Genomic DNA, 14,168 nt, shown 5'->3' with positions numbered 1-14,168 from the left:
AGTATTGTTCCATCATTCCATCACAATATAATATAATATAATATAATATAATATAATATAATATAATATAATATAATATAATATAATATAGTATAATACAATATAATATAATATCATATAATATAATATAATATAATATAATATAATATAATATAATATAATATAATATAATATAATATAATATAATATATTGACAGCAACCAGTTTTAACTCATTATTTTTTTCCATGAAGATGTGTCTGGACCATTTCCATTGAGTCAGTCCCTGTCAGACAAGATAATGAAGGCTCCGCTAATACACTGTGCTAATAGGATTGTGAGGAGCTCCTCAGTCTCAAGTTCCATTCACATATTCAGTGACAGTCAGGTGTTACAGCCTGAGCAACAGACATGAAGGACCCACACTTCCCAGGTAAACTGGTTACTTTATCTAACTAGTTTTTATATAATGTGGGTTTTTTTCTACTAGTTTGAAAGATGTGTTGTCTTGTGATTGATTTCAGATTTTGGAGCAATTTATCAAAAGCTATTTTGTCATTATCTCTCTTTTTGTCACACATGTTTTGGGTGTTTATTCTCCTAATAATCTGTAAGACTGATACTCCTGTGAGCATGATAACTTTACAGTATTTCTATCTGAACTCTTTGCTTATACAAAAAAAAGACACTGATCCCACATCCATTAATGATATGTCATTCTTAATTATCTTTTTGTTGATTTGCTATCTTTTTAAAGCTTTCATACATATTTCATGAGTAATTGTGTAGCTTTTGTCTTTATCTATCTTTGTGTCTTTCTTTTTACCTATATTATATTGGTATATACTGTATTATATTGGGCTTCAACACCACACTTACCTCATATGCCATTCTGTTCAGTCAACTTCCACTGGTAAGTATCCTATATATAGCTTCCGTGTTCAGAAGTGACCCACTAATACTCTCAAAGAAGGAAGTAATCTGGCCATTCTGAGGGCCAAGTTTACCTCAGCTAAATTTAACCTACAAGCGGAGGAAAAGGCACAGCTTTATTACAGTTAAGATTTATCATTTCTAAGATTACTCCAATCTGATTGTCGTTCACTGATATCATAAAGACTAACTAATTAACTCACGTGCAGCCACTTTAGGAGGCTATATGTGCTCTTTTGGACTCCACACAAGATCTAAGCTCTGATAAACTGTCTGACTTTTCACCTATTTTGATTGCATTTGATATAATACTGACTCTGCAGTCAACAGCTTCCTGACAAAACAAAGGAAGTACTGTGCAAGCTTTCGCTGTAAGTTCAAAAATTGCTTTGTTAGGAAATAAAACAGTATTTTCAGCTTTTAAAAATTTGCTGATTGTTGTATGAAAAGACAATACCCAAAGATCCCCGGTAAAAGAAAACAAAACTGAAATTTCAGCATATCCTGCTTTTGTCTTCTGTGCATGTGTTCATCTTCTATATCACTCCAACCATCTTATTGTCACATGGCACCAGAGCTGAACACAAATTAAACTTGGATGTTAAAATATTTATGGCATAATGCAAGTGCTATATGTTTTGACTCAAATAATGAATAAACTAAAAGTCATGATTTCGAGACTACAAACATCTTTTCAACTAAATAAATAAATAAACAAATAAATAAAATAATCTTCTGACACTGATTACAGTTTGTGTGTGTGTGTGTGTGTGTGTGTGTGTGTGTGTGTGTGTGTGTGTGTGTGTGTGTGTGTGTATTTATATATGACCTATGTATGAAGCAGGCTATAGGGGCAGTAAGCTGTGAGACAGTTTGTCTCATACAAGGCAAAGAGTTGCATGGAGGTTAATCTCATTACCAATGTTCTGTGCATTGAACAGCCGCACTACTTACCTGCCCACATAGTTTTGTAAGAGCTAAACTGATACCGTAACACATCTTGACCGCTTGTCACACAAGTGGTCCAGACGTTTCCTCAGTCCATGCCTGGAGCTTCTAAACCTTTCTTCCCTTTTTTCATTTCTTTAGCTATCAAAACACGCCTGTGGCCAAAGCAGAAGAGGAGCCCAAAATCCAAGGATGAGACCGGGACAGTGGAAAAAACAGACAAACCTTTGGTGACATTTGCCATCCCGCAGCTGACTGAGGTGGAGAGAATGAGGCACTCTCCATTTGAAAGAGTCGTCTATGACATGGCCCACAATGAGAAGATCATCAATGAGCTAACGGTTGGTCGAAGGGTTGGATTTTATGAACTTCGAGGAGAGATCGGACAGGGCAACTTTTCTACAGTCAAGTTGGGCATACACGCTTTAACGAAAGGTAAGGATCCGAGGTTTTTTGTATCATTCTTCTTCTTCTTCTTCTTCTTCTTCTTCTTCTTCTTCTTCTTCTTCTTCTTCTGTCTAGAGTTTCTCACTTTCTCTTCTGTCCAGTCTGCAAACTCTGTTTAACCTTTGTGCCTTGCATAGTCTGCCCCGAAGGACTTTCAAGGGGATTTTCATCGTGTTTGCAAATACCGTTTGTATTGATGGGAAATGTGTGATGTCTTCTCCAAATCTTTGTTGATATTATCTTGAGAAATTGTTTAGAGTTAGGGTCTGCATCTGCAAGCTGCCTCTCTTTATTTTTGTTTGGATCTGCCTGGGTCTTATCAACATTTTCTCCTGATCTCAAAATTGCTGTAGCAACCATCTAATTACATCAGTTGCCAAAATGTTTCTGTATCATCATCTCTTTTTTTTTTCTTGTTCAAACCTCTGAAATTTATTTTGTTCTGTCTTCATCCGCATTAGCCCCTCTTTATTCTATAAATCACAGCTAAGCCTCCCCTTCCTCTTCTTCCTTAGAGAGAGTCGCTGTCAAAATTGTGGAAAAACTGCGAGCAGATAAGAAGAGCAAGCCTTTGACCTCTTCAGAGATCAGCTGTATGGAGAAGCTAAGCCATCCAAACATAGTTCGCCTCTATGAGGTTATTGAGACCAGCAGGAGGATGTATCTGGTGATGGAGTACGGCAGCGGAGGGGACCTTTTCACTCGAATCACCACCAGAGGGAAACTCAATGATGTGGAAACCAAGCTGGTATTTGCCCAAATCATCTCTGCTGTTAAGCACATGGTGAGCTTCATTGTTAATAACCTTTCATTGACACCATTTGCCATGTTTATCTGAGGAAAACAAATTAATTTATTAAGAAACCCTATCTATGTCAGAAATTATAGAGTAGACTCACATATATGTTAGAAAATCATGAATTTATTAGTTTTAAACCAATCCATTTTTAATTGTATGGCATCTTCCAGATCGTAAAATATTGTTAAAGTACAAAGATAAATGTTTACACACATGCACACTTATCTATGTTTGAATATGCTTATTTGCATTGAAAGATATGTTTTATTCTTTCAAAGGATTCCAATGACTTTCATTAATTTCCTGCGGATTTACTCTAAACATAGCAGTACCTAATTCTACAGAAGCCCTTTCCTTATCCTAGCGTTAATTCACCCAAAGCCATACTTTCAAATGAAAACATTTGTCCATCTCAGAAATTAATGATTTCTGCCAACTTGTTTTTGTACTGTCCCCTGAGGTTAGTCTCTTTCTCTCTCTCTCTCTCTCTCTCTCTCTCTCTCTCTCTCTCTCTCTCTCTCTCTCTCTCTCTCTCTCTCTCTCTCTCTCTCACTCACTCACTCACTCACTCACTCACTCACTCACTCACTCACTCACTCACTCACTCTCTCTCTCTCACACACACACACAACACAGGTTCTCTCACTCATTTGTCAGTGTTATTTTTCAAGAGTTCATCACATTTTTGCACCGAGGCCCATGTGACAGCTAGACTTGTCTAATTGTCATCTCTTGTGTGATATTTCAGCACGACAACAACATCATCCACAGAGACCTGAAGGCAGAAAACGTCTTTTACACCACCAGCTACTGCATCAAAGTTGGTGATTTTGGCTTCAGCACTGAGAACACTCCTGGTGAACTCCTCACCAACTTCTGTGGCTCTCCACCCTACGCTGCTCCAGAGCTTTTTAAGGAAAAAGGCTACTCTGGTCGTTGCTCAGACATCTGGGCTTTAGGCATTTTGCTCTACTTCACAGTGACTGCAACGCTACCTTTCCATGGGGACAACCTGGGGAGGCTGAAGCGATGTATCCTCCAGGGGGCTTACAGCATCCCTGCTTATGTTCCCGATCCATGCCAGTTGGTCATTAAAGGCATGCTGCGTCCTGTGCCTGCAGATCGCTCCTCTCTCACTCAGATTATAAGTAGCAATTGGATGAAAGGGATTAAGTACCCTCATGCATATGCAGTGTTGCCACTCTGTCCTGCACATTTTGCCCAGGAGGGCAGGGCTCTGTCTCTGGAGGAGGAAGAGGTAAAAAGTCTTCTGGCAGATCTGGGTATTGTGACAGTTCATTTCCGAAATAACCCCTGCATAGACTCTAAAAGCCCTCTGACGGGTACTTACCGGATCCTCCTTCATCGGGTGCAGAAGAGGAGAGCAGTGGAGGCTGTGGGTTATGCTTTGCTTCGCCCTGATGAGTACCAGAGTCCTTTCAAGATGTCTCCAGCATCAGTTGACAAACACAACCCCTCTGCTGTCTGCGCTATACTATAGTGAGAAGAAACTGATCCGGAACTGTTCAGGTGCAACACTGACTCTTAATAACATATGTACTGTAATGTACATGTGAAAAGACCTGTACCACAAAAAGTTTTTTTGTTGTTGTTTGTTTACCTCTATTCACATTCGAGTATTTGATCTTCTTCAAAACAATTCTCAAAGATATGGACAACATTGTGAAACAAATGTGTTAATCTTCATATTTTATCAGCATATTTATAATTGATTTCAGACACGTTCATTGAACAGACGAAAGGCTGTTCAAGCCCAACAGTTTAGAAAGAAATGCAAAAAACCCCCCAACATTTTAAATGATCAAAAAATGAATTATTGTACTGTCTATAACTGAACTTCTCAGTAAACTCAGCCCCAAAATGTCAACGTTAATGCAATGTTAATGATAGATGACGTTATCTCAAAGTGTTCTCACAGCATCAACTTGCGGCTTTATGCATGTAAGTACGATCAGAGATTTCACAAATTTAACTTGCAACAAAACAAAACAAAACAACTTCTATGGCCTACTGAACATAAAAGTCATTAAAGATGCTGACTAAAATAAGATTGTTTGATTCAAGATGATGTCAAGAAAAGCTGCATTATTTGTCTCTGTGTTTACTTTGTCCCACGCCTGTAAATGCCTATAAGCTGTCTGATACTCCTGCACAGGGGTCAAGGTCAAGGTACATATAGGATCATTGTCTCCCCTTCCTATGAGTCAGTTTGCAGCTCCTACACTACGTAGTCTACTAATATAGGACCATTTATGTAGCAATTAGCTGCAGCTATTTTGATTACATTGCTAGAACCTGTAAGCTTACTGATGCAAAACTTTGATCAATCACTAAATGTTTATCAGCGTCTTCCAATCACTCTTATTCAAAATACAAGTCTTCTGGGTGAATCCAAGCGGCTGCAAGTAATCCGAACGCATAAGCACATTTTTGAACAGAACAGGAATAAGATTATAGAGGGAACCATGTCCAAAAAAATTACTGGGAGACAAAAATATGAGACCACAGATGAAATATAAATCCACTCTGCTGCCATTTCAAAATGATTTTTCATTTTTGATTATGCCTAAAATACCTGTACTTGATGAAGACATTGCACAAACGTGTTTGTAAGTGCAGTGTGTGTTGCGTAGCTGTGATTTAAAAAAAATTGGTACTCTCACTGTTACATGTTTTGCACAATTGTGATATTTGTATATTCCTACTGCATGTCAAGCACTGTGCCCATGTTTGAATACATTTTGAACGAATACTTTGTTGAACACTTTACATGAAGTCACTCTGTATCTCTATCTAGAATTATGCTACTGAACTAGGCCTGAATCATCAATCAGAATGTAGTTGTAACTTCCTTTGGCTTACTTCTGTAAACAGGAAACATGTTATTAAAGAATTATACCAAAGCCTTTTTTTTTTCATTGGAATCCAAAACTCTGGATGTTAACTGTTAACACAAAACAGCTCACTCTTTTCCTGCTTGTTGGCTCGAAACATGAATAAAACTGACTTTTGAGCTACTTCACAGGGAATGATTTTGGGCTTTTCCAAAGCATTTTATGTAAGGAAGCTATGAAATATGTGGATCTATGCATTCACGATTACTTACGTAACTCCTCTAAGAGTGAAACACTTTATTTTGTTCAAACTGGGAGGGGGGTCAGCTTTGTTTCTTTACATAATGGCCCATCAGTTTGTCTTCATGTGAATTTGCCTCAAGTGTAGAAATGGCTCTATTCATCAACTACTCATCGTTCTTTACCTCTCACTTTTCTCACAAAATTGAATGCCAATTCTGCCAGTGTCTGCATGCAGCCATGCACCTGTTCTGTCTCTAATCAGCCTTTGGCACAATGATAAGCTTCATGTTTTGTAATAACAGTTAGAACCCTCATCCCATAGCCTGTTCATACAGGAATGTACAAACATTGTGTGGGCAGGAGCAGACATTGAGGCTCATTAACAGAAAGCCGGGAAGAAGAAGTCTCAACTTGCTGTTTATTTAGCGTTTCTGCTCTTGCTCAACACCACTAAGCGCGGGTGTCTCCTTTGTTATTGAAAAAAACTTCAGTCCTAGATTTGATTATCGAACAGGGAAATGGAAAGAAGACTGTCAAGATGCTTCTAACAAACACCCTCAGCTTGCATGTAAACAGGTTGGTGTGTTGTTCATGTATTGTCCCATGTGTTTTATGTAGAATTCTAACTGTATCTCTTGTTTCAGGTTTCTTGGCTCCCCCTAGTGTTCTCCACCTTAATATCCTTCACCTGTGCGCGTGAGTGTGTGATTATCATCACCTGGTGCCTTGTCTATATAAAGAGCTGTCCTAGTGTGTTCTGGTTGTCGGTCTGTCTGAGTTACTGTGTGACTGTGTTCCTACCTCAGTGTCCCAGTGTTTCTACATTCATGTTTCTGTGTTTCGTTGAACCTGCACCTCAGTTCACCTGCATCCCGACCCTACCATGCAGCAGCTTCTGTGTTTTAGTGCCTTGCTCCTCTGCTGCAGCTTCTTGGTGCAAGTTGTGGACTTTGCTCCTTTTGAGATGTGAATGTTTTGGTTTGTGAAATCTTGACTTTTCTGTTTGAATAATAAAATGAGTTTAACTTTGAACTACAGTGATGCCTAGCATTTTGGGTCCTGCTTGTCACGCCATCACATAACAGTGTTTCCCAGATGTTAAGCATGTCACTGATGGATTTACAGCGCTTCATGAGACCACACCACAACTGGTGGAGACATCAAGTACATGTTGCAGAGATGTCTCCAATCCAAGGCCTGCTGGAGATTGGAAAAAGTCTTAAAGCGACACTAAAGAACTTTCAGTTTTCCTTGATTTTGGCAGCGCCAGTGGACAAAGGTGGTAGTGTTTTGCCTGAACAGTTCCCATGAGGACTAGCGTGTGGTGTCGTAAAGTGCTGCTCCCGGTCGCATGCTGTCGGATTGAACTTGCATACATTTGTTTCCAGTGGCTGTCTGAAGGATGGATAACGACGAGGTAATGAATCTAATGGTGGCTAAACAATGTTATATCATGATGCCGAAAATAAACGTTTAACTTTGGTAAACGTAACTTTGTTTATGTACCGCTTTTCCCCCTTTGGAGACCATGCCGTAAAGCAGTCCGTACATTTGGAGTTTTTTAGTGTGCAGGGTTCCTACCACCCTCCTCACAGTTGCTTAGTCCAAGTGAAAGCAATACTGACGCCCTCAGGCCGTGACAGAGGGGTCATTCAACTAGTTGTAAGTCATGGTAACATCACAAAAGATATTAAAATGTTTTATTAAGGTTGAAAAGTTATCAAGTGTTGCTTTAAACAAATATGCAATATGTTTGAATTTCCCCTAACTCTCTCTGGAGAGCTGGCTGGTCTACAGGAGACGTCACTTGGACATATAATCAACCAGAAGAGGCTCATGATGTCATGGTCACCACCTCATTTCTGAGAAAGGCCCTTTACTTGCCAACTCCAGTGAACAATCTTCAGGAGCACGCTACCAGTAAACCAGGTACTGTTTATCATACTCTAATTTGCAGACTGCCAGTATGTTCATGGCAGATCTGGTTGATCTGAGAAGCTGTAAGTTGGAGGACGAGCTGGAAAAGGTGGAAACAGACTGCTGGAGCATGCTGGCTTGAGACAACTGACATGGAAAGCAGGGTGAACCCACATGGACCTCGGAAGCCTGAGGCTTACAGAAGAGGCTTTAATAATTTTTGAGACCAACCAGTCTCAGCCAGTCAGACAAAATGAAAATTCCAGGTTGAAAACCACACCTGCTGACCGGTTCTGTAGGAAGGGCCGAGGAACAATGTTGATCTGCTTCAGTCTTTCATGGGAGTCCACTCAGACAAGCGTCTGGCAGTCCCATTCCTAGGTGCAACGACTGTGACAAACCATGGACATGGCCAGGGAAACCCTCACTTTTGCCTTTAATGCTGTCTCATTGGCCTAAGGGCACTTAGGTAGGACAACAAAATGGACCATCTTAGAGAAGTGGTTGGCAATGATGAGTACTACTGTGCTACCTTCTGAATCAGGAAGTCCAGCGACAAAGTCCACAGAGATATCGAACCAAAGATTCAATTCAATTCAATTCAGCTTTTTTTATGAAGTGCCAATTACAACATAGTTATTTCTAGACGTGATACAGGTAATGGACACCGGAGACCAGAGGCTGGACGGTGAGAGGACTTTTGCTGAGCACAGGTGGGACAGATGGCCACATAGTCTTCTAGCTCTTATAGGACCACCAAAACTGCTGCTGGACTGCAAAGAGGCTTATTTTGTTTCCAGGATGACAGAAGAGGGATGAGGCACAGGCCCAATGGATTACTTGTGACCTCAAATTCTTGTTAATTAATAAAGAGATGTTTAGTGGGCAGTGATGTGCAGTCAGGGACCCTGTCAAACATGACCATTTTTTTTTCTCTCCATAATTAAAAGGTCATTCTGAAATGTGCCTGGAGTCAATTACTTGTTCAGTTTGCAACTTTATCCGGAAAACGAATTGTTATCGTTGAGCTGAAATGTCCTTTGTCCTTAAAGGGATCGTAACTTTGTCCCCTCTGCTGTGGCAGGTGTAGTTTCACTAGCTAGCTTTGGATCAAAGCTGGGTGCTGCCATTAGGTTGTGTAGAATTGAGTGGCAGTATCATCAACCAATGAGATTTTAATGCGTTATTGACAGAAAGCTGAAGGTTTTTCAACTTCTGAGGTGGGGTCTTTCAGATGAACTTCACTGATGGGTGAGTGCTAGGTTTTGTTGTTGCTTTATTGACTCTCTGGATCAGACTCATGCTACTGTTGGGCTTATATATGCTTTGGTGTTGCTCCTGGTTAAAAACACTCTCCGTTGTTGTTGTTGTTGTTGTTGTTGTTGTTGTTGCGTCATTCTGGTTTGTGCATTGTGTGTTATAAGTGGGGAGTGAGATAAGATGATCTGGTGATGTCTTGATGCCCTGTGCTTGCTGATCAGCTGTCATGTTGGTGTAGGTATTGTTAAGTACTGAAGTGGTATTGATTTTGGATTGTGTATGTATTGTAGGGTGTATGTATGCAAAGCAATACTTTTCTTGGAGAGAGTTTGAGGATACGAAGACACTTTGTGTGGATATCAGAAAGGGTGAGTGGAATCTGGCAGGTGTGACAAGAGACACACCACAATACCTGACCATTAAAGGTATAGTGGACAATTTTCTCGAAAAGATGAAGCCAAACATCTGTTACTCACTTTTTGAATAATACGCATGCACCAGACCATCCTACCTGCTCTACTGCTCCTCCCGAGGAAAAGCCTATCAAATGTCGGAAGCGTGCGAGTGCAAGCCCATCTTCCCCGGGCGTGCATCGCTCTGTTTACAGTTTCTGTGATCGGCCTCGCTCATAAAACTTATTTTCTGAAACAGTTACAGTTTCATTATGTCAGACTCGCCATCGGTAAGTACTGGCTGAAACCGAAGCTTATCGGCTACATAAACACTCTGAATGCGCAATAAGTAGAACCTTATTGGGAGCGAGCACGTACAACGGCTTTACGAAAGTAGCTCAGCAGAATGATTGACAAACAGAACCACCAGTTATTTTGATGATCCACCCGGAACTCAAAGCAAATAGAACATCCTTCATTACACCTTTAAGCAATGTAGCCTGGAGGGACTTGCTCAACTGTACCAACCCCAACTTCAGCTGTTCAATGAGGGACTGGTCCATCAGGTCAGCATCACCCTCACAGTCAATGACCACCTGAGCGCCATCTCACCTGCTGAAGTGAGACAGTAGCAGAAGGCACGGTGACTGAGGGCACAGCACAGACATCTTGTTTCACAGAACTGCAGAGGAATGAATGGGATAAGCCGAGTGAATAGGGGTGCTCACCATGGATGATTGCCATGCAGCTGCCGATATGGAATTAGCTCCAGAAACGAGTGTGATGTTAACAGCTGGAGCTGCAAGACCCGTCAGCCCACTGTGGCAATGGATGATTCATGACGCTATAGAGATACCCTATAGATTCAGTGGAAAGCAGCCTCAAGATGCATCTCTTGTTCTGTGAGCTGTCGCTCCGGTGCAGCCAGCACACCCTGCAAAGGATAGAAGTCCACTGGGTCCATCTTTGGCCAGATTGTACTATTAAAGGTGGTGGTGGGACCCAGAAGCAGAGACAGACAATGTGAAATGAGTTCAAATATTTTATTAGTTAAAATGATCTTGGAATAGTTGAAGGTATCCAGAGTAAAATCTAAATGGACTACACTTAAATAGCGCTTTTTACCCTGCACTGACAGAGCCCAAAGCGCTTTACACTGCATTATCACATTCACCCATTCACACGCACATTCACACACCAGTGGAGGCGGCTGCCATGCAAGGCGCTCAGTCCGTCCACTGGGGGCGACATACGGTCCAGTTTCTTGCCCAAGGATCACTTCGACAAGCAGACAGGGGGGAGACGGGAATCAAACTAACAACATCCCAATTGTGACACAACTGCTCTCCCCACTGAGTCACAGCCCCCCAAAGGCTAGTCAGAAGAGGTTCTTATACAGAAGTAGAGGGAGGAAATGTGGAACAAACCACTCAACTGGTAAGACAAAACAAAACAGGAAATGATGAATAGGTAAGAGACGGGAACTTGATGAAGACACAATAATCAATGACAGCTGCAGCCCAGGGTTTATAGTATGAGTAGTTAAAGTTAATTATGAATAGGATTATGTCATGAAGAGAAGTGTCCTTAAGAGAGGATTAGCAGAGAGGCTATCTGTTCCTTTATGTCAGGACTCTCTCCTGCCACATCTTAAGACTTCAAGTGTCGGCAGGTGTGTGACTGAGATTTAGTGTAAATTCTTTTAAGATGGCTAAAGTGGTGAAAATATATAAATAAATGTCTTTTGCATTCAAACAGTGATTATGCATCTGTGAGTGAACAACTTACCCTGGTAAAAAGAAAATCAGTGTGAGCAAAGATGAACACCTCTATTGTATGAGTAACTGCTGTTACTCATGTTTTGCCTTCATATAAAACATGTTCTCTTTTACTCATAATCTTCCATCTCCTCATTGTGTTTGGCAGCGACACAGCAGCCTTGAGCTTTGGATGAATGACAGATCTGAGCAGGTCATAAAGGGTGATGTGATTGTGAAAGTGTAAACGCTTTGCCTTAAGAAAGCAATTTGTTTCACGACGAATGTGACATTTTCACATACCTTTATAAAGAAAACTGCAAATTTAAGAAATCGTATGGTATATCCGTCACAGAGTATTTTATCGGTTGGTGAATGTGTTTAAGTTATGGGATGAGTCCAGGCAGAGGTTTATGTTCAACCTTTGTACTTACTTTCAAAGTGCTTCAAAGATGGAATCCATGTCTTGAACATTGATATTGCATCTGCAAAAACTGAGTTGTAAACTTAAGTCTTGAATTCATATATGAGGAAGTCATTGCTGTGCTATGCAAGATACTGTTTGAGTAATGATCCTTTTTTATTTATATCAAACTCTAAACATGCATCCATTTCTAGGTCTTAGTCGTTTATTTTCTTTTTTCTTCTTTTCTTTTCTTTTTTTTTTTACAGTTATATAAATTACAGTAAATGAGATGTACACATCTTCAATGAAAATTTGCAGATTTCAACTTTTCTTTTCCAGTGAACTCCCAACAAATCAAGTGTGTTCTGTCGTCACTAATGATCTGTTTGTTGAGGCTCCATGTATTGAAAAAACCAGAACAATTGCGGTCAAGTGTTTTCTCTCACAGTGTGACTCATTGTTCGCGCCATATGTTATTTTGACATGAACTTGATTGGGCCGTTGAATACTTCACCACTGAAGAATGTAAACGTATCTGAGCCCACAAATTCATGAAAGAAAAACTTGGATTCATGTCCAGTCCTGTGTTGATGGGATTTACGGGACCTTGAAAAAGAATTTACAGGAACCTGCATGTGAAAGTAACAGCCATGGCGACTTTGTTAAGTGGTGCGTGTTGGTGGAGAATAAAATGCATCCTTGCAGAATGGCACCCAAATGTTTGAAAAGATCCACTTCACATTGCACTGAGTGTTAAAACTTGTTTAATCACAAGATGAAATATTGCTCTCAACACTGTCGAATTAAAGTTGGTTTACATGTTTAGCTTCACTTGACATTTTTGTTCCTCTTACTCCAGGAGGAAATGTTCACAGCTGGGTTGAATCAAATCATTTTTTGATGATGATTCTGCAATGTGGGGAAAACATGTTGCTGACTAATTATGAAGTTCACTGAGCTGTTGCTTCTCAAATTACGATTTGCCAGATGTTTCAGTTTGATACAAATTCTTGTTAATACAAAAATGATTAAAAACAAATATGTTGGGTTTCTTTCTCACAGATACGAAGTCACGACAGTGCAGTCAATTCTCGTGTAGAAGAATTAGGTGTTTCATGTATGTTGTAATTTGAGTCAAAGCTGGAAAGCAGTGAGTATGCACTATGATGTGGGTCAGCAACAAAAATATTTGCCGTACTAACTGAAACCATCTGAGGACATTTCGCAATCCATCTACAAGAAGACTTTTTTTTCTTTTTTTCTTCACGGTGTCAGTCACTGAAGCTACAAAACTGCCTAGTCTGAAGCCCTTGAGCTCCCAAGGCCCCCCTGTCTTAGTTCATGGTTCATCTGTGGTCGTATCATTATTCAATAAAATCCTGTGGACAAGGCAAACATTTGTTTATAAATCTTACTTTTTTGTGTGTTGAGCTGACATGCATGAAAAATAATACTCAACAGCTACATTTTTTCCATCTCTATTTTAACATTAACTTAATGTAATTTGAGTTGGGCTACATGATGGTAGTGGTTAGTGAACTCACCTCACAGCAAAATACATGCTCAGTTGAGGACATGGAGTTTGCATGTTCACAAAATAGGTCTGTGGGATTTCTCTTGGTACTGTGGTTTCTTGTCACAGTCCTAAAACAGCAATTTGAGGTTATGAATGTGAAGCTGGGATTGTGTTCTTGTCTGTCTCTGTATTTTCTCAACGATGAACTGGTGATCCGCCCAGGATATAAATTGCTTCTTCCAGGGGTCTGCTGGGATACAATGTCCAGCCAACTAAATACCTGAACTGGATAAAGATGGTAATCATGCAAGACTGTGTTACTAAAAACAAAACAACAACAACAAATAACTTGAATATTAAGTTTCTTGATGGAACAAATTTTTCAAAGGTTGAAAGTGATTAACATAATAAATAAATCGAAATGTAGAACGCAATCATCCCTCTTAAAGACTTATAGTAACTTTATAGTAATTTTAATCTTTGCATAAAAAAGTCGACTGTGGACAGCGCAAACATTTTTTTAACCGTTTTTATGGGAGCACATCATTGCCTGCAAACCTCACTTAAAGCAGACAGGCACATCTGATTGTTATTTTAAAAGAGACATGAATGATTAAGTCGTCATTATTCATTAATCCAACTCCATTTGACTGAAAGGCTGAGAAGATGACACACCTTTAACATCCAACAGTGAAAAGTGGCTCTGTGCCAAATGTG

General features: G+C 40.0%; 1 protein-coding gene across 1 annotated transcript; it reads left to right on the top strand.

Moving 5' to 3' along the window:
- Nucleotides 1-389: 389 nt before the first annotated feature.
- Nucleotides 390-4,636, top strand: LOC115382054 (serine/threonine-protein kinase NIM1). Its single transcript, XM_030083697.1, has 4 exons — nt 390-411; nt 2,001-2,294; nt 2,822-3,090; nt 3,854-4,636. The coding sequence occupies exons 1-4, from the start codon at nt 390-392 to the stop codon at nt 4,604-4,606; spliced, it is 1,338 nt and encodes a 445-aa protein (XP_029939557.1). The 3' UTR covers nt 4,607-4,636.
- Nucleotides 4,637-14,168: the final 9,532 nt, after the last annotated feature.

The sequence above is a fragment of the Salarias fasciatus genome, chromosome 23 (assembly GCF_902148845.1).
Source record: "Salarias fasciatus chromosome 23, fSalaFa1.1, whole genome shotgun sequence".
NCBI lineage: Eukaryota > Metazoa > Chordata > Actinopteri > Blenniiformes > Blenniidae > Salarias > Salarias fasciatus.
This window is presented reverse-complemented; position numbering and strand designations above follow the sequence as displayed.

Bases quoted from the DNA above. Each gene is read 5' to 3' on its own strand.
- LOC115382054 (XM_030083697.1), top strand. From the start codon at position 390: ATGAAGGACCCACACTTCCCAG. The intron at 412-2,000 runs GTAAACTGGTTA...TCATTTCTTTAG, and splicing joins GAAGGACCCACACTTCCCAG to CTATCAAAACACGCCTGTGG. The intron at 3,091-3,853 runs GTGAGCTTCATT...GTGATATTTCAG, and splicing joins TCTCTGCTGTTAAGCACATG to CACGACAACAACATCATCCA.